The following is a 19,173-nucleotide window of genomic DNA, read 5'->3' as shown; positions in this document are numbered from 1 at the left end:
TTGGCTGGAACCAAGGCCCCTGTTCTAGCATGGTGCTCCATGTGGGAGGCCAGAGGCTCCTTTCCTGAATAGGGGTCTGCAGTGACAAGTTCCTTCTCACTCAGGGAGGTGCAACCCTCCTCATCTTACCCCCAGGTATCCTAAGGCCTAGTGGCCTGGATTTAGCTTTTACTGCCCCCTGGTGGCTGAGTCAGGGTGGATGGCTGCAGGGGGAAGAGGGAGATGTGATGGGGCCAGGCTCAAGTCCACCTTGTGTTCAGCTGCCTGTCACATACACACACTGATCATCACCTCAGGGCATCTGGTGGGTGATGGCAGCACGTGGCAGGGAGAGAGCTTTTTGTCATCACTCAGCCTTGGGATTGGCTGAGGGGGAGACAAGGGGCAGAATGAGAAGCTAGGTCTCTGCACCCACCTTTCCTGTTCCCCACGGCACCACAGCCCCCATCGCCAGCTCTTACCCTCACAAGGAGGAGGAAGGCAGGGCCCACAGAGAGATATGCCACCCCCTCCCTTTCATAGAGAGCCTAGTTCCCCCAAAACCAGCGACGTGATGTGAGGTTCTCCTGAAATCACTAGAAATTCGAAGTTCCTCAGTGGGAAAAAGAAAGGCCATGCGTGTGGCATGCAAAATGGTGGTGCCCTGGGGCTAGGGCCTGCATGCCCGGGGACCTGGGAGGCCGTGTTCTCGGGAGTGTGTGTGCAGGGCCCCCCTGTGTGCCTTGGGCCTGGTGCCTTTGGCACCCTCTGAGCATGTATCTGGGGGCAGACTCTGTCTGGTGTCGCTGCTCTCGGAGCGCATTTCTTGTCCACTCCTTTTCCCTGAACTGAAATGTTATTCCTGTCTTCTCCCCGCTGTGCCACCCACCCGTGTTGTGGGGTGAAGTCTGCTCAGTCGAGCCCATCCAACTCCAGCTCCAGCTCCGACTCCAGTTCGGATTCGGATTTTGAGCCGTCTCAGAACCACAGTCAAGGTGAGTAATGGTGAAGGAGAGAGACAGGAAATTTCTTGTGGCTTACTGCTGTGGGAGCAGCCCCTGACGCCGCATGGAGGCTGGTGGAGTCTGGGTTTATTGTCCAGTCAGAGAGGTTTACGAGTAATTTCTGGTGACTTCATGCCTGAGCTTCAACAGGGTCTGACAGCTGCTGCCACTGCCAAAAAAACCCATTGACACCTTGCCCCAGGGCTGGGGGTGATGGGGAGGGCAGGAGCCTCGTGCCTGAGCTGAACTTACCCTGAGCATTTTTCCAGTATGCTACTGCTTGCCTAGACTGGGCCCCCAGAGAGCCATACTCATAGGCTGTAGGAGCTTGGGGAAAGTGTATTGAAAAGAAAAGCAGAAATGGTGTGAAGTGCTGCTCCTTCTAGAGTCTGTCCCCTGGGCCCTCAGGATGCTCTGTCTGTATGACGAGGGCTTCGAGCTGTGCTGATGACGAGCTGGTGCTTGCAGGCTAGTGGAGACGGGCCCCTTTCTAATTTGCGTGTGTGTGTGTGTGTGATTCCAAAATATGTAACGTTTTACTTTTTCTGATTGTATAAATGGCTTCTTCTGTAGTAGTTCAGTCTCTTTAAGAGTCTTTAAATCTTGCTTTAGTCTGTTCTTTTTAAGTTTATTTTGTTGATTATGCTATTACAGTTGTCCCATTCTTTTTTTTTCTTCCCTTTTCTCCCCCTCTGCCTGGTACCCGCATTCCCTCCAGCATCCCCCCGCTTAGTTCATGTCCATAGGTCGTACACATAAGTTCTTTGGCTTCTCCATTTCCTATACTATTCTTACCCTCCCCCTGTCTATTTTGTACATTTAATTGTGTTCTATCCATAGCCAGACACCCTCCTCGCCAACTCCTCCCAGACAGAGGCGGCATTAGCTCCTTTGCCAGCCCTACCCAGGAGATAGCTCTCCTGGGTCAGGACAGGAATGCTCTGCTTCAAAAGTGGGTCTGGCTGGTACTCAGTAGTCTGCACTTCTGCCTTTTCCCCACAGGACCTCAGGAGTGGGGAGGCTGTTAGGGGGAAAGGATGTAAGACCCACTTGGCTGCCCCAGATCAGGGAGGGCCTTCCTTAGGTGCAGGGTGGGCCTGGCCACTCCCAGCCTGCAGGACACAGGTGCAAAAGGGCGGCATGGAGCCCACTAGCCCTGTCCACCCTGCCACTCACCCTCAAACCAGAAACGTTTCTTCTGGTAGATTGGACCCACAGTCTGCTCCCGGAATCCTCTTTTGAGGGGTGTGAAAAGCTGGAGGAAGAGAGAATAAGGGAGGATGGGGCCCGTTTAACCTGGAATTCAGACATGCAGTTGCTGAGGGGCCTGGGGGATGGGTGCTGGAAGCCCAGACTCTCCAAGGGCTCTTATCTGTGAGGTAGGGAGGGGGAGCCTGCTGAAGCAGGATCACGTGACCAAGGTAATTGAGGGCTTTGTGTCCCTCTGTTGCCTTGGTAACAGGAATATAAACCAAAGATGCCTCTGTAGGGGACTGGAACCCGGTGCCTCTGGAGAAAGGGGAGGATGGTGGGCTGGGAGCAGCGGAGGGAGTTGCTGAGGCACTGGGCAGGCTTGAGTAGGCACACAGGCTGGTGGGGGATTCTGTGGCCCTAGGTTCTGGCCATATTGTCCTCCCCAAGGCTGGCTGGTCCTGGCTCTAGGCAGAGGCTCTGATCTCAAGAGCTAGGAGCAGAGGATGGCTGCTCCTTTGGCAATGGAAGGACCCTGTGGTCCTGCCTCAGGCCAGGGGCCAGAGGCCTGTGAGCAGGGCCAGGAAGGTAGGGGGCGTGGGAGTTAGAGGGTCCCTTAGGCAGAGGGTGGCCTTGGAGACAGCCCTTGAGGATGGGTGGCAGGCTCCATGTGGCCAGAGGGACTTCATAGGAGGATTTGTGTGGGTACATTTTGGAGGTTGTGGTGTCAAGAAGCTCACATGGCCCTGGAGGTGGAGGGGACCCTACAGGGCCCAGGTAGAGCCCTGACCTCCCTCCTTTTTCTCCTCTTCCTCACCACCCTCCCCAGGACCTCTGCGCTCCATGGTGGAGGACCTGCAGTCTGAGGAGTCCGACGAGGATGATTCTTCATCCGGCGAGGAGGCTGCTGGCAAGACAAATGCAGGGAGGGATTCCAGGTGCCTGTGCTGGTGGGGATGAGCTGGGTGGGGGTGGGGGACCCTGGCGGTTCTGCTCAGATTGTGGGGCCTCAAAGAGGGGAGGCTAAGACAGGAGTGTCCTGGGGTGGGGGCAAAGGAAGCATCCGCACCCTATTGGACAGTGCCCTGCCTAGAGGCCAGGCTGTCTCTCCTGTTTCCTGAAGTTCAGGGACCTTAGGTGTCATCCTTTCTCCTGTCGTTGGTAGGTGTGGGCTGCACGGTAGGAAGGGGTGGGATGTTGAGGGAGAGAAGTCTAGTCGCCATCTGAGAAATGGGGAGAGGCATTGCCCAGCAGCCCTAGGGCCAGCGCTGATCTGAGGCAGAAGTTGGGGTGGGGATGGGTGGCGGTGGGCTGGTTCCGCTGTTTTGGGGCATTGGGACTGTTCCCCTCCCCCCATGTGTGTGTCGTGGGGGCGAGGAAGGGGTCAGTGGCTTGGTAAGCCCAGATTTGGCCCCGATTCAGCCCCTCCTCCCTGGGAGGCCTCGGCCTCCAGGCCTCAGCAGCCCTTTAAGCCTGACCATGCACCCAGTCTACACCCACTGGGCGCGGGGATGCCTGACAGTGCTCGTAGGCAGTCTGCCACTGTAGCTGGTGAAACCCACCGTGCGGAACGTGTGGCTGTGGAGAGTTCTCAAGTGGCCGCTTAGCTGCGGACAGGCCGAAGGAGGCTGCCTGTCTCCCAGGACAGGGTTAATGGCAACAACCTCGCCTGTTTGGTGCTGTCAACATTCGGCTTTGACTCCTGCTGGACACTAGGTGGAGGGAGCTGAGAGGGTACTGTTCTGCAGGGTCTCCCACAGCGGTACAGGGAGCAAACTTTCAGCATCTCAAGCATCCTTTTGCAGGGGTAGACATAGAAGGCCTGGGTGCGGCTTCCCCGGGCACCAAGGGTCATGGTACAGCTGTCAGGAAGGTGCTGCAGCTCATTGGGAGGAGCTGGCCAAGCCCCATCTTATCCTGGTCTGCTCCCTGGGGAGGCCCGTAGTCTGCCACATCCCCCAGCTGCTGCCTGGTAGGCCCTGGGAAGAGGGGGACTGGAGTGGTCTGCAGGGTAATGGGGCTGATCCTGGGTCTACTGATGAGGTGGTGTCACCTGGGCAACAGGGAGACACGGCCTGCCTTTCCCACTGGAGTGATCTGCAGCTGGGAAGTCGGGGAGAGAGAGCTCTGGGCCTCAGGAGAGCAGGGGCCCCAGGGCCTGGTGCTTACTGTGGGAGAAGTTTACCTGAGGAAATCGACAGCCTTGACCTTGGAGGGAAGTATGACAGGAGCCCCCGAGACCCAGGTTTCATACAGCATTCCTGGCACTGCTTTCATAGTGAGGCATTTTAGGCAGCGCAAGAAGGCAGCAGGCGGGGTTCACTGTGTTACAGATGTGTTAGGGAGGAACAGTTGTCAGGCTCCCCCTGCTGGATCAGGCCCAAGTGTACATAAGGGCCTGGGCATCCCAGAGAGAGCCTCTCCCAAGGGAGGCCCCCAGGGGAGTAGGCCATTCCCAGGGGGGTGGGGGGGGCGGGGCGAGGGAGGGCAGTGAAGAGGAATTTGCTTCCTCTACATCCTCTCACTGTGCTGTGAGAAATTTTGGAAAAAGTCAAAAGGACTGGACCAGCCTGTGTTGTTCAGACTGAGATCGTGAGAGAGAATCGTGACTCTAAAGAGGGGCTTCCCAATTTTGGCTAGCCTGGGATTCTGAACTGTGACAGTCACGCCCTCGCCTCCTGAGACAGTAGTGACCATTGTTGCTGTGAGCCCACCCTCCCCTGTGCAGCGCTCCCAGGGCCTCATTTTATGGGTGCGGAAATGGAGGCAGGTTGAAGACCCACCAGGGCCCTGCCCCCACTAGGTTCGAGGTTGAGCCACCAAGACACACCGTGTTCAGGGCGCCTCCCAGATGGGAATGCCCCTGTGTCACTGAGGAAGCCTGGCGACCAAAGCACTCAGAGGGGGAAAGTGCAGTTCCCCTCGGGGAATTCTGCAGGGTGCCCCCCACCCCCTGCTGCAGGAGTAGCAGCAGGACCTCGTGAAAGGAGCAGAACCCAGTACATCCCTGTCCTTCCAGCCTGCAGGGTGTCTCACCTGCTTGCTGGCCCCAGAGGACCTGCATCATGGGGATGTGCCTCTTAGAGTGCATGCCGGTGGCTCTGGGTTCTTTGCCCTTTGAAGGCAGCACCAGAACATTTTTTGTTTGACATTGGCAGTGACAGCCCAGAACTAAGTGACATTGGTCTCTGAGGTCTAGGGGGGTGTGCTTGGCCCGTAGGGACGGGTCTCCCATTGTTAGGCACAGGTCCAGCAGCAGCAGGGTGGCGGGAGGCCTGACAGAGCTTCACGTTCCTTGTTCAGGTTGAGCTTCAGTGACAGCGACAGTGACAACAGTGCCGACTCCTGCCTGCCCAGCCGAGAGCCCCCTCCTGCCAAGAAGCCACCACCACCCAATAGCAAGGTGAGCCCAGGGTACACTCCTGGGGACTCCTGGCCAGAGGAGGAAGTCATGCTGGTGGGCAGGTCTCAGTCACATCCTGGAGGCAGGGCTGAGGGCTGGGCCTTTATTGGCCTTAGGCCTGGGGTTGTCCAGTGGTCCCAGGCTTAGGGTGGTGGGTTCAGAGAGAGGCTTGGTTCACCCCCAGGCCCCAGAGGTATGTCTGCTTCCCTTAGAGTAGGAGGGCAGAGAAAGGAGGATAGCCAGCCTCAGAGGTCTGGGCTGGCCCTCAACGGTCAGTGGTGGCCCTGGGGAGGTTGGAGAACCTGCGGGGTATTGGCAGGTACGCAGGTAAGAGCTGAGAGAAGACCCGGGTTTGTCCTGCAGGCATCAGGCCGGAGAAGCCCAGAGTCCTGCAGCAAGCCTGAGAAGATCCTCAAGAGGGGCACCTATGACAAGGTGGGGGGCTCGGGTGGGGTGGGGGGAACCCTGAGGCTCCAGAACTGCACAGGTAGCCCAGATGCGCCGAGGTGCTGGCCCCAGCAGCACCAGGCCAGCTTCTATCCCAGGTTCCCATCTGAGATGGGCAGGATCGTGGGCGGGTTCCCTCAGGGTTGGGCGGTTGGAAGGGCTGAGGCTACCTGCTGAGTGTCTGTCTGCACCCTCCAGGCCTACACAGATGAACTGGTGGAGCTGCACCGGAGGCTGATGGCCCTCCGGGAGCGCAACGTGCTGCAGCAGGTACTAGGACAGAGCCCGCCCTTACCCTTTGTTCTGCGGAGCACACAGCTTGTCACACATGAGTCCCTGGGGCGGGGGGTGCCTGCAGGGTGTGCAGACTGCTGGAACCCCTTGCTGCAGCCCCAAGGATCTTCCTCCTCTTCCTCTGGGGTCTGCTGGAGGGTGGGGGACACACCCGTCCAACTGCCTGTCCTCTGAAGCCACCCTGTCACTGCCTTCCAGATAGTGAACCTGATTGAGGAGACTGGACACTTCAATGTCACCAACACCACCTTCGACTTTGACCTCTTCTCCCTGGATGAGACCACCGTGCGTAAGCTGCAGAGCTACCTGGAGGCTGTGGCCACATGACCCTGGGCCGGGTACCCAGCCCCTGTCAACGGGGTCCCGGGAAGCCACATCCGGGCCCCGCCTGCCTTCCTCTCTCTCGACTCACCCGCCCGCAGCACTGCCTTAGTGACCGCCCTGTCCTCGGCCCACAAGGCCAGCTGCACTTTCCTCATTGGCTCCCGGCCCTCCCTCCCTACCAGCTCACCGGGAGCCTTGGGGCTGAGGGGGGTTGGGCCGGCACTGCTGCTGTTGTTCCCTGTTGCTCAGGGGCCGTCACCTGGGTCCCCCTTGGAAAGTGGCTTGTGTTGGAGGCAACACTGGGCCTCATTCCTGTAGGGGAAGAAATGTGTCCGGCGGTGGGAGCCTCGCTCCAAGGTGGGGTATGTGGCACTGTGTCACTGCCCAGGCGTCTCTGAGCAGCTGGGGCACTGCCTCCAGCCTCCCCAAATGGTTCAGACCCCAGACACCAAACCCCGGGACCTCAGAGGGTCCAGCTGCTCCAGGCCAGGCCTTGGCTCGTACTCCGTGTGAGCCGCATGCAGCCCCTCTGTCGGCTCTCACTGTGCTGGGACTCCGTGCTGTATAGTTCTCTCCCTATTATATATGTGTGTATGCACTGTAGGTGCCAGAGCGGTTTCTGGGTGTGCATTTCTGTGGCAGCAGTGCACATGGGGGGTGGGGGGTAAGTAAGGTGGGGCTTTTAGGTTAAGACGTCTCCACTGGTCTTGTCGTTGGGCTAGAGGCCGAGCCGGAGTGCCAGCTGGCTCTGGAGGAATCCTCCCTCAGTGGTACAAGGATGCCTCGTCCTCCTTCCGGGACTCAGAAGGCACATCCTGGGGCCCGTGAACACTACGATGGAGCAGTAGGTCCTCGGGCACCTGGTCAGACTGGCAGCCATCTCCAGGGGCAGACCTCCCAGGCTCCAGCCAGCTGCAGGCCCCACTTGTAACGGCACCCGGGCCTCGGCCTCTCCTTCCTTCCATAGGATCCTCTTTCTCCTTTCTGTTGATCGAGTCTTCAAACTTTGAAAAAAATGAGCTTTTGCCAAATAAGACGTGATAGTTTGTGGAGTTTTTTTAAGGAGCATCAGGACCCAGAGCCAGCTCCTCATACCCGGGCCCTGCCTGTGGCAGGCCCTCCCTGGCACACCTGTCTCTGGTTTGGGCTTGGCCCTCCCACTCCTGCCATTCACACTTGTCCAGAGCCCTGAGACAGTCCTCAAACACCTGAGATTCTCCAAGGGCCAGGCTGGTTTCTCCTCCCTTGGCCCACCTTCCAGTGTCAGAATGCTCTCGTGGAGGCAGCCCACCTTGGGTGGGGCTCCTGAGAGCCTATTTGCTCAGCCTCTGTTCCCCAAGACCTTGAATCAAGGCTCCTCCCATTCCCCTCCCCGCAACTTTTGCCGTGAACAAGATGTGGGAAAAGGACTGGGGGCCCAGAAGTGGGTTCACCTTCTCTCTCCAACCCACTGTCAGGCAGACCCTGAGCACTCCCTGGTGACCCCCACCTCCAAGGCTTCCCTGAGCTCCGGCCTTCCTGGTGAGATCCCCAGAACTCTCGGGGAAGGCCCAAGAGCTTTCAGAGGAAACCATTGTGACTCCTCGTTGTTCGTTCATATTCTCTCCCTGACCCTGCTGCCTTGAGTTACTAAGAAGAGGTAAGGCCTGTGTGGCAGGCCGTGTGCTGTCACCACCCTCTTCTCCAGGCAGGCCAGCAATACCCCAGAGCGGGCACTGTTCTTCTCTGGAAACTTCAGTACATTGGACGGAAGGGACTGGCCTGACGGGCTGCTCAGAAGGCAGCTGCTGCCTGGCCCTCTATGCACATAGGCTGCCAGTGGTCACAGGCTGGAGCCTCAGATCAAGGGCACTAGTCTTTCTCCTTCACGAGGATCTCCTGGAAAGGGCTGCACGCTCCATGTGGCAACATAGGCAGCCCTCTAGCCAGGCTCTCACCGGAGGCCGCTGGAGAAAGGCTCTCTGGCTCACCCTCAGTGTCAGCAGCATCTGGCGCTTCCTGCTGTTTCCAGGGCCTTCGGAAGCACCAACCCATTTCTCAGTTACCTCCTCTGGCCAGAAGGCCTCTAGTGCTGTTCTCTGGAGCTGCTGCTCTGGGCCCATGCTGGCCCATTACCACCTGATGGACGTGCCAGGTAGCCCAGGCCCCAACCACAGCATTCCCGGCTGCTCCTCTGCCCCACCCCCACTCCCCCCAGCTGCCTGGCAGCTGGGCCCACGAGGGCTCTGGGGATGCTTCCATAGGAAGGGGCAGGCACTTCGTGATTGCCACGTGTTTAGTGTTCAGCCCTCTGCCCCCAGTGAAAGTCCCTGTGTTTTGCTATCTCCTGAACAAAATGTAAACCGACACCAGAAAGCAAAAGGTATCGAATACCTTTTTTACCCATAAGGGTTTTTACAAAGATTGTGTCTCACTAGGAACTAGGACACTTACCAGCCTGAGACCAACTCCTGGATAAAAGGAATAAGGAGAATTGTGTTTGTAATAAGTTACAGGATTGTTTCTGTCCTGGATTTTAAACTTTTTGTTAAATTGTGAAATTATGGAGGAATTTTATAGAAAAAAAGTGAAATAAAGTCAGATGGGAAAGCAAACCTGTGTGTAGACCTGTGTCTGTTTGGTTCCTCCTGTTCCAGGGTTGGCAGGTGGCACCATAAAATCCCTTGGGGCTACTTGTCCCCTCTCCATGTTTCAGTGAGTCCAGATCAACAACCAGGAAGAGGTGACAGGGTTGGGGCCAAGCCTGGGGTTCGACAGGAGGGGAGACAGGGTACGAGCAGAGTTGGCATCCTGGAGGAAGAGATGGTGTCACCAGAAATCTGTGAGGGACAAGACGGCGGAGAACTGGTTTCAGGTTTTGCTTTTGATATGTCGTTCTTTGGATCCTGGGCTTAAGAAGATGGATGGATGAATGTGTTGATGATAGAAAGCTAGACAGAAAGGAAAATGTGGGCAAAGATATTGTTTGTTGGGCACTAGGCTGCCCATCCGTCGGTGTGTCCGTGGTGTGTTTTGCTCTAGACTCAGTATGGTAGAGCGGAGTTAACCCCAAGGAGACAAAGCTCTTGCAGGCCCCGTTCAAGCAGCCCTGTTCACTCCGTGGGCCCTAGCCCCACAGGAGGAGCCAGAACTTCCATTGCCAGGTGGTCAGTGTTGCAGGCCGATATCCTCTGGCCACCGTGCCCACAGCAGCTGGGGATAGCTGCCCACACTCAGGAGCAGGTTTCTCCCCCTTCTAATTGATAGCCAAAAATTCTTCCCAACATCAGGGCTACGGCCTTTGCTGTCCTTGTTTTTCCTACCAGGGAGAGGCTCTGCGGGCCTTCTGGAGCAGTTTCTGATCCGAGTGAAAGTCTAGAGCTGTTCTCACACTTCCCACACCTGCACGATGCAGCGGGAATACTTGTGTGTTAAAAGCACAGCTGCAGGCCAGGCACTGCACTAAGAGTTACCTCATGGCCCGGGGCAGGAGGCTCAGATAAAGCATTGTCCCATACACCTCCCACCCCCCAAAAAAAGGTGGTGGGTTCGAGCCCTGGTCAGAGCATATGCCTAGACTGAAGGTTCTATCCCTGGTCTGGGCACATACAGGAAGCAACTGATCGGTGTTTCTCCCTCTCCCTCTCCCTCTCCCTCTCTCTCTCTCTAAAACCAATAAACATCCTCTGGTGAGGATTAAAAATAAAAAGATCTCACGGACTCTTCACAATCACTCAAGGTTGGTACTGCCATCAGAATCCCCATCAACAGAGGAAGAAACAGCATTTGCCTGCCTACTGCAACGCAGCTAGTAGGTGCATTTCTGACACTCAGGCCCAGTATGTGTGGGTGCTTACGGCAGATTCATAGTTTGTTTGTATCTACCCACATGGTTGCCCCCGGGGCCACTGTTGGGTCTTTCCGTGGCTCCCTGTGCAGCCGTCTCCCGTGAGCCTGAGGAGTGAGTTCTCATTAGCGTTTCATTCAGTGCAGTTATGAATTCTCTCAGCTGTTGTTTATCCAAAAACAGTTTCATTTCATCTCTATTTTGTAAGGATACATTTACTAGGTATGGAATTCTAGGCTGGTGGCCATTTACTTCCAAAATGCCATTCCACTGTTTTTTTGGTTTCCATTGCTCCCATGGCGAAGTCAGCTGTAAAGTCTCGTTGCCCCTTTGAGGATGGTGTGACTTTTGTCTCTGGAGCCTTTTGTTTGTTTGCAACAAAAATTTATTTTCCTAAAGTTCCGGGGTTTGGAAGTCTGAAATCAGTTTCATGGGGCTCAAATCGAGGTGTCAGCAGGCCTGCGTTCCTTCTGGAGACTCTGAGGCCAGGGTGAGAATCATCGAGAAAATACATCCATTTCTCTACTGAGCGTGAGCATTTTTGACAATCTAATCAGCTATCTGTATTTCCTTACCGATGAATAAATATTGAAAGGGAAGTGAAAAAATATTTGCCAGGGATATGCTGATCTATGTAAAAAGCCTGTATGCATTTTGAGAAATAGTTTGGCTGTGAAGTGTCTGGATGTGGTATTAACATACAAAAATCAACTTTGTTCCTTCCCATGTATCAACAATAACCACCTAGAAGAAGGGAGAAATCACATCCACAATAGAAACACAAATTATAAGCTAGAATAATTTACCAAAAACTATACAAGATAGTTACAGATAGAATTGTTAAGGTTTATTAAAACACATGAATAAGTGGGAAGAGACACCATCTTAATGGTCAGCCTCAATATTATGAAAGTTATTCCCCATATTGATCAATAAAACTCAGTTTCCATCAAAATCCCAATAGGAATTTTTATGGAATACGAGAAGTTGGTTTTAAAGTTTACATAGATAAAACACTAGATAAAATGATGAAGGAAGGCTTTGTCTTAACGAAGTCAAAACATCATAAAACTATAGTAATTAAAACAGCACAAAGGGCTCCCTTACCATTGCTGCTAGGTTGGTTGGGCATCCCACAAAGCACCAGGTCACCCGGTCAGTTCCTGGTCAGGGCGCAGGCCTGGGTTGCAGGTCCCCACTTGGGGTGTGTGCAAGAGGCAACCAATCGATACTTCTCTCCCTCTCTCTCTCCCATTCCCTCCCTATAAATAAATAAAATCCTTTTTTAAAAGCATCGTGAAGGACTTGTAACCAGAATATTAATATAAAGAACACTTATACCTCAACAATAAAAAGGCAAATAACTCAGTTCAAAAATTGGCAAATAATTTGAATAGACATTTCTCTAAAGAAGATACACGTGAGTATATGTTACATTCAAATAATAATGGAATGCTACTCAACCATAAAAAATGGACGAACTGTTGATACATTCAGATGAATTTATGCTAAGCGAAAGAAGCCAGACACAGAAGACTACGTATTGTATGGAGTTCAGTGAAGCAGGGTAAAAAGTCGGGACTCAGGGGCATGTGACTGGCCTGGTTGATGACGGATCCCAACCCCATTCCAACAAGCAGAGGCTGGAAAGCTGAAAACTATTCCCAGGAATCCCATGCAGGGTCATTTCTGAATATGACTCCAGTTCCACTGATCGTGGCTGATTTGGAAGTGAGTCACGGGAGGGGAGAGACAGGGTGGTCCTGGTAGGAACGATGTGGTCAAGGGGCCCGTGAAGGTAGCAGCAGCTCTCTACTCTAGCCAGCAGTTTCCTAACTCAGCAGCTTTGTAGGCATAAACAGTTTTCCTGGCCACAACAGCGGCAACAGGACCCCACTGTCAGCTGTTACAGAGGTGGCAGAACCTTCTCAGCTGGTGAACTAGGGGTGGTTTCTGCAGCAGGCTCTTCCAGCCCTACCAGTGATTTTTTTCCTGTTTTTTTTTTTTTCCTGAGCTATAATTTACAAAGCATAAAATTCATCCATTGTAAGAGTGCAGTACTACAATTTTGATTAAATTCATAGAGGTGTAAAACCATCACCACAGTCTAATTTCTATCACCCCGAAAAGTTTCCTGTGCCTGTGTGAGGTCTGTCTCTTCCTATTTCCAGCCTCGAGCAACCACCGATCTGCTTTGTCTCCAGGGTTTTCCCTTTACTAGAAATGTCATAGAAATGGAACAGTACAACACGTAGCCTGTTGTGCCTGGCTCCTACTTCGAATAAGTTCATCTGCGTGTTTCAGGAGTTCATTCACTTGTACGGTTGAGCGGTATTCTCATGTCTGTCTATCATTCGTCAGTTGACGGACATTTGGACTTTCCCCCTGGCATTGGTGATTGTGCAAATTGCTGCTGGGAACATTCATGTACAAGTTTCTGTGTGGACATAGGTTTTCACTTCTCGGCCACATACCTAGAAGTTGAACCGCTGGGTCCTACATACAGTAACTCTGAGTTTAACATATTAAGAAATTTCTAAATGGCTTTCTGAAGTGGCTGTGCCATTTCATAGTCCCACCAACAATGTATGAGGATTCCAGTGTTTCAGATTTTTTAGTTTTCTCCATCCTAGTGATGTGAAGTGATACCTCATTGTGATTTTGATTTGTTTTTCCCTGATGACTAATGACATTGAGCATCTTTTCAAGTGCTATTTGGCCACTTGTATATCTTTGGAGAAATATTCATTTAAATCCTTTGCCCATTTTAAAATTGAGTCATTTTTCTTTCTTTTTTAATTGTAACAGTTCTTTATATATTCTGGCTACAAGTTCTTTGGCAGATACGTAATTCTTAAATATTTTGTCTTTTGTTTTCAAAGTTGGCATTTATTGAACAGTATCTTTTGAAAAGCAAGAGTTTTTAATTTTGATGAAGTCCAGTTTTTTTTGTTATGTGTATATGATTATACACATTATACTAATGACCCCTTGCCCTGGTGCCAACCAATCAGTGGAGACCATACCCGGAAAGGATACTCCTGGAAAGTTGATAGTCTATTGAGACCCTCCCCTGGGACCTCCCCCCAAACCCCTGCCCTTGGAAGCCCTCAGGACTGGGGATCCACGCTGCCCTCTCTGTGGAGCACACCAGCGCCCTTCCCCACCCTCGCCCCCAGGTGTGTTTCCCTTGCCTCTCTTTCCCCTAAGCTGTAAGGGCCCTTCCTTTGCCTCTGTCCCTTGTTTCCTGAGCTCATTTCTTCTACAAGTCACTTCTACTTCTGTGACTTTCTAAATAAACTCTCTCTTATAGTTTGAGTCTTGGCTTTAATTTCTTCCCCAGCCAGAACGCAAGTCCCGAGGTCGCTGAGCCGAGGTCCCGTCTGACTCCACGGGACTAACACCTGGTGCCCTTCACCGCCATGGTAAGTTCTCTTATTTAGTTGCTTGTTTTTGCATACGGTTCCAGCACAATTTGTTGAAAAGGCCATTTTCCCCCCACTACTACTAGTACTACCTTGGTACCTTTATGAGAAATCAGTTGCCCATAAGGGTGAACTTCAATTTCTGGGCTCTCTGTTTCGTTTTATTGCTCTGCATGTCCATCCCTGCATCAGTGCCGCACTGTCTTGATTACATAGCTTAATGGTGAGTTGTTAGTCAGAAATCTTCCACCTCTGCTCTTTTGTTAAATGCAAGGATCTGGTGATGTGAGGAAGAGTAGACCCCTGTGGGAGGCGGCAGAGTCACAAGGACTTCGAGTAGGTGGGCTATTTATGACAACATGGGCGAACTTAAAGAATGATAGTATAGTACTGTTTCTCTCCCCTCTCCCCTCAACCCCCCCCCCCCCCCCCCCGGTCTCTACCCTGGCTGGGTGGCTCAGTTAGTTGGAGCGTTGTTCCATGCACCAGAAGACTGCAGGCTCAATCCCCAGTCAGGGCACATACTTAGGTTGCAGGTTCAATTCCCAGCTGGCACATATAGGAGGCAACCAATCACATAAATGTTTCATTCGCTCTCTGTCTCTCTCCCCTCTCCCCTTCCCTCCCTCCCTTCCCCCTCCTCTCTCTCTAAAATCAGTAAATATATTCTTAGATGACAATTAAAAAAAATAGGCTCTGAGTTCAAATTCTCACCTCAAATCATGCTCACAGAATCAGTTCCTGTGGGCGCCTTGCATGACCTCTCACTTCTTCCAGCTACAGGTTGCTGAATTACATACTGTGGAGTAAATTCACAGCCTTGTCGGATCTTGTGTGAAAACCAGAGTATAATTTGAGAAGAGTGGTACCCTGAGAATCGTAGTGGTGTGATGTGGGAGAATTTAGATGACTTGGTCAACTTCCAGTTCCGCGCAGCCTCCCTTGCCAGCGAAGGCAGCCATTACCCCTGTCTAATGCAAATAGGCCCGCGCACCTCCTCGCCTCCACACTTTAAATGGAGTCAAACATCAGTGCTCCAGGACGCCGATTACAAAGTCAAACCTTGGAGATGAAGACTGGCAAATGACTTACAAGATTTGGCCAATTTATGTTGGGCCAAAACCCTGGGGGCCATATATGGGATTGGACTCTTAAGGGTGCTGCACCAGGGAGGGTGAAACGAAATGAGATCAGACTGAATTTGTCAAGATAGGTGTGCTGAGACTGTACGTGCATTCGTTACACTAGCTCAAGCAGCTGGTGTAGCATCTTCCAGCTGTAAGCTTGCTTAACTGCCTGAACCCCGTGCCGGCCTTGGTGACCAGAATTGAAGTGTCAGAAGAGTGTCTGGTGTGACAAAGAGGCAACCTGAACAGACGTGCCCTATGCACAGGGCACCGTGTACGGGGGTTCCCATCGTGGCATTTCTTAGTGGACGCGTGGAAGCAACTGCATGTGCAGTGATGGGGGCGGGTGAATGCCGTGCAAGCTCATCCTCTGGAGTGCTAGGCAGTAGAGGGAATGAGGTGGTGGTATTTGTTGTTCCAGAGGAAGATGCCTGTAGCTTGTATTTTTTAAGTGGGAGCAAAATCAAGGACAGGTTTCCTAGTGTATCTTTGAAATAATTTATTTTGAAATATTAAATTTCAGGGTTTTAGAAAAGTTTCCAAAAACAGTACAGAGCAGTCTCCTCTGATGCAAATTCACCAATGTAACATTAACCAGCATTTCTTCCACCACCACCCTCCCGTCCCTCAGATTCCCAGTAGTCTTTCTCTGGGGGTAGCCCGCTCCCGCGGCACTCCAGTGTCAGGCCCTGTCCTGCGCAGCCAGCATGGGACCCTGCAAAGCAGGACGTTAGCCTTGCTGCGGAACCGTCCAGTCCCCACTCCTGCTTCCCAGCGGATCCAGTGATGCCTTCGCTCTGTCCGTCCCAGGATCCAGCCTAGGGCCACGTGTTGCCGTGTCCCGCGGATCCCTCTAATCAGAAACAGTTCTCCACTCACCCTCTGACTTTCCTTCCCAGCCAGGCTTGAGGAGCGCAGGCCTTATATTTCATAGGACGACCCTCAACTTGGCTTCGTCTGCTGTTTCCTGAGGGGCGGACTCAGGCCATGCTTTTCTCATGTAAATGAGCCAAAGAGGGCCCCCGTAATCAGCCCCAGGTTACTTCTTCACAGCAGTCCGGGACCTGTGAGCTCCAAAGCCCTCCAGTGCAAACTCAATTTTTTTTTAACTCGAAAAAGGTGACTTTCTAGTCTACAAGGGCATATTAAGTTACATTGCACCTCCGCAGATAAGAAATAAAAGGCATCCAAATTGGAAAGGAAGAAGTGTGTAGACACATGTCTATATTTCTGTATCTGTATTATAAAACTATGAATTTGTACTAGTACCTCCAATTCAAATCTAATTCTCCTGAACTTCCCCTCCGGCAGTGAGAAACTCAGCTTCTACTTTCTTCAGCATTTTTACATATTTGCTCAGTGTACCCAATCTCTCAGCCACACTCTACCTCTCAACCTGGCACCTCGTGTTCCCCTTACCTCTCTGTCACTGGCCTCTGAGCTTGCCGCCCGCCTGATCCTGCAACTGCCCACTCTATCCCCACCCTCCCTCCTCAACCACTGTGCTAACTTCCCCCTGCCTGGAAGGGAGGGTATCCCTTTTATATATTTTTACACGTAAAAACGAATTCCCACCCTGGCTGGGTGGGGGTGGGGGGTCTCAGTTACTTGGAGCGTCATCCCGAACACCAAAAGTTTTGGGGTTCGATCCCCAGTCAGGGCACATATATAGGTTGTGGCTTCAGACCTTGGTCAGGGTGCGTTTGGGAGACAACCGATGAATCTTTTCTCTCGCTCGCTCGCTCTCCCGCCCCCACCACTTCCTCTCTATCTGAAATCAGTGCACATACCCGGGTGAGGACTTTATAAAAATGAACACATGCACATGCACACGTCTTCCTGCAGCGACACGTGACTCCCTGCAGTCAGTGATGTTCTGTAAAGTGCAGTGAGCACCGAACTGGCAAATACTGAACTGTTGCTCTTCGGAGAAATACAGGGTTAGGCTTCTGGCAGCCTCTGGTCACATTTTTATCAGCTGATCAATACATAGCCTTGTGTTCTGTGTTTCTGCTCAAGGACACCTTATTTACCTTGTTATCACCATTGAACCCGTGGCGAACAGCACCGTGACTCCTGCCTGAAGGGAGATTATCGGACACATATATGTTTTCCATAAGGCACATCACAGCCTTCTCGCACTCAGGGGCCATGTGCAACAGCAAAACCACCAACAAAAACGCAGAACTAAAGAGGCGCCAGGTAGATCCCCCAAAGGACATGCATTTACAGTGTGAGCTGAAGGAAGAGGCGGAGTGTTACCTACGTGACTTCAGCTGGGGACATGTACGTCAGGCGATTCAAACTGTTCACCGCGCCGTGCGTGGCCACAAATGGCCACAAAAGCACCAGGAGCGCTGATTTCAGGGTTTCGAATACATGTCAGCAATTGGGCGAGCTTGCAAATATGGAATTGGCGAATAAAGAGGATTGACTGAACTTACGTATTAGAAAATGAAAGCCTGCCAGACAGATAAGGAGGGCCCTCAAATCTGACTCAGGCCTTACCTACATTGCAGTAAAATTTTTGCAAGGAGAGTGGCTTAATATATTTCTTATTTTTAAGATTTGGTTCCTTATACTTTAAAAAAACCTTTAGGATACATTTTATTGATTTTAGAGAAGAAAGGGGAGAGACAGAGAAATATCAGTCGGTTTCCCACCCCAACTGGGGATCAAACCTAAAACCTAGGTATGTACCCTGACTGGGAATCGAACCCATGACCTTTCAGTGTACAGGACAATGCTCCAACCAACTGATCCACAGCAGCCAGGACCGGCTTAATGTATTTCTGATCCACTTATGATTTCGTATTTTCAAATGCAAAGGGCTCTCGGCTGCATCTGGGTATCTAGAACTGTAAGGGACCCCAGGAGTTTTCCTTCTTCTGTCCTGTTGGGCTGTCCTTCTCTGGCCTGAGAGATGTCCCTTGCTCCCCCACTAGTATTTTTTCAGGGACTAAGGCCATGGGTATGCCACATCAGCTTTGGTCTGCCTGTACATGAGAGGGGGAACCCCAAACACCTGGAATTTATTTATAAAAAAGCGTGTTTATTCTTACATGTTTAAACTTCAGTCACCTTCAAAGTACTCTCCATTTGATGCGATACACCTATGGAGACTTTTTTCCACTGCTCAAAAACAGTTTTTGAACTCATCGATTTCGATGCCTTTTAGTGCATCTGCCATTTTTTGTTTCATCTCTTCCACATCAGCAAAATGTTTCCCTTTGAGTACGTTTTTCGTCCAGGGAAACAACAACAAAAAAAGTTACTTGGAGTGAATAGGGCGTGTGGGGCATTTTTAGTCATTTTTAGTCAAAAACTGCTGAACACTCACCACAGCGTGGGCAGGTTTGCTCGTAAATCACCCGTCATGCAGTGGGCAAATGAGCTGCCAGACTCTTCAAAAAGCCATTCGCTGATGCCAAATGCAGCTTCTCACACCACCAGCATCCTGTACAATGATACAAATGGGTTCCTAGAACACTCACCTAGCAGGGGAAGCCTGTGCTACAAGGGGCCCGCCCGCTAGTAGGTAATTTCGGTGTTGGGGCGTCCATCGTACACTGCTGGATGAGAGAGGAATAAACTTCTATCTTCAGGTTGCCATTATTTTGGACCTTATAACAGCACAACTCAGCCCAAAAGATGGATTCATCCAGAGTCATAGCCGTTAATGAAGTTAACTGCTCTCTACCTAAATGAAAAAAAATCAAAGGCTATTAACCAAGACCAACTGGGTGTTTTGATGATCGTTGTTAATGTGTATCAGGCATCAGACGCTGCGCTCCACCTGTCGTCTCAGCAACCCTCACAGCCACCCCGTGAAGTAGGGGTCTGTCTTTACAGATAAAAATTCCCATGAGATTCAGAAGCTGCAACTCACACACAGCTAGTCAGAATTTGAACCCAGAACCGATTTCAGAGTCTGAGCGTATCAAAAAAGGGCAAAATGTTTGTGTCTGGACATGGGATGCTGGTGTGCTTTATTATCAGAACTGATCGGAAGGGTTTCCCCGTTGCTTCCCAGAAGGTGATTCAGTTTGGGGGTCCAGATCTTCAAACTTATGAATGCTTTTCTCTCTGATGTCTCGGTCAGTCGTCTGTGGAGGAAAAAAATCCAGTTGGAACCCACAAGGTCAGATCTTTC

General features: G+C 51.8%; 1 protein-coding gene across 4 annotated transcripts in view; it reads left to right on the top strand.

Annotated features, from left to right (window-relative positions):
- Window positions 1–9,236, top strand: part of MLLT1 (MLLT1 super elongation complex subunit) — a 66,028-nt gene extending 56,792 nt beyond the window's left edge. For 2 of the 4 annotated variants that reach the window (XM_053910977.2, XM_053910975.2), the window contains 7 exons: window positions 887–974; window positions 3,004–3,112; window positions 5,478–5,577; window positions 5,941–6,012; window positions 6,223–6,294; window positions 6,517–6,603; window positions 7,365–9,236. In XM_053910977.2, the coding sequence (XP_053766952.1) occupies window positions 887–974; window positions 3,004–3,112; window positions 5,478–5,577; window positions 5,941–6,012; window positions 6,223–6,294; window positions 6,517–6,603; window positions 7,365–7,490 (654 nt within the window). In that variant the 3' untranslated portion in view covers window positions 7,491–9,236. Of the gene's footprint in view, window positions 1–886; window positions 975–3,003; window positions 3,113–5,477; window positions 5,578–5,940; window positions 6,013–6,222; window positions 6,295–6,516 lie in introns of all 4 variants that reach the window. The other 2 variants (XM_053910976.2, XM_024568874.3) reach the window with 2 other exon arrangements.
- The last annotated feature ends 9,937 nt before the right edge of the window (window positions 9,237–19,173 follow it).

This window comes from Desmodus rotundus, chromosome 9 (genome assembly GCF_022682495.2).
Source record: "Desmodus rotundus isolate HL8 chromosome 9, HLdesRot8A.1, whole genome shotgun sequence".
NCBI lineage: Eukaryota > Metazoa > Chordata > Mammalia > Chiroptera > Phyllostomidae > Desmodus > Desmodus rotundus.
Note: the sequence above shows the minus strand (reverse complement) of the source record. Positions and strands in the feature narration are given on the sequence as shown.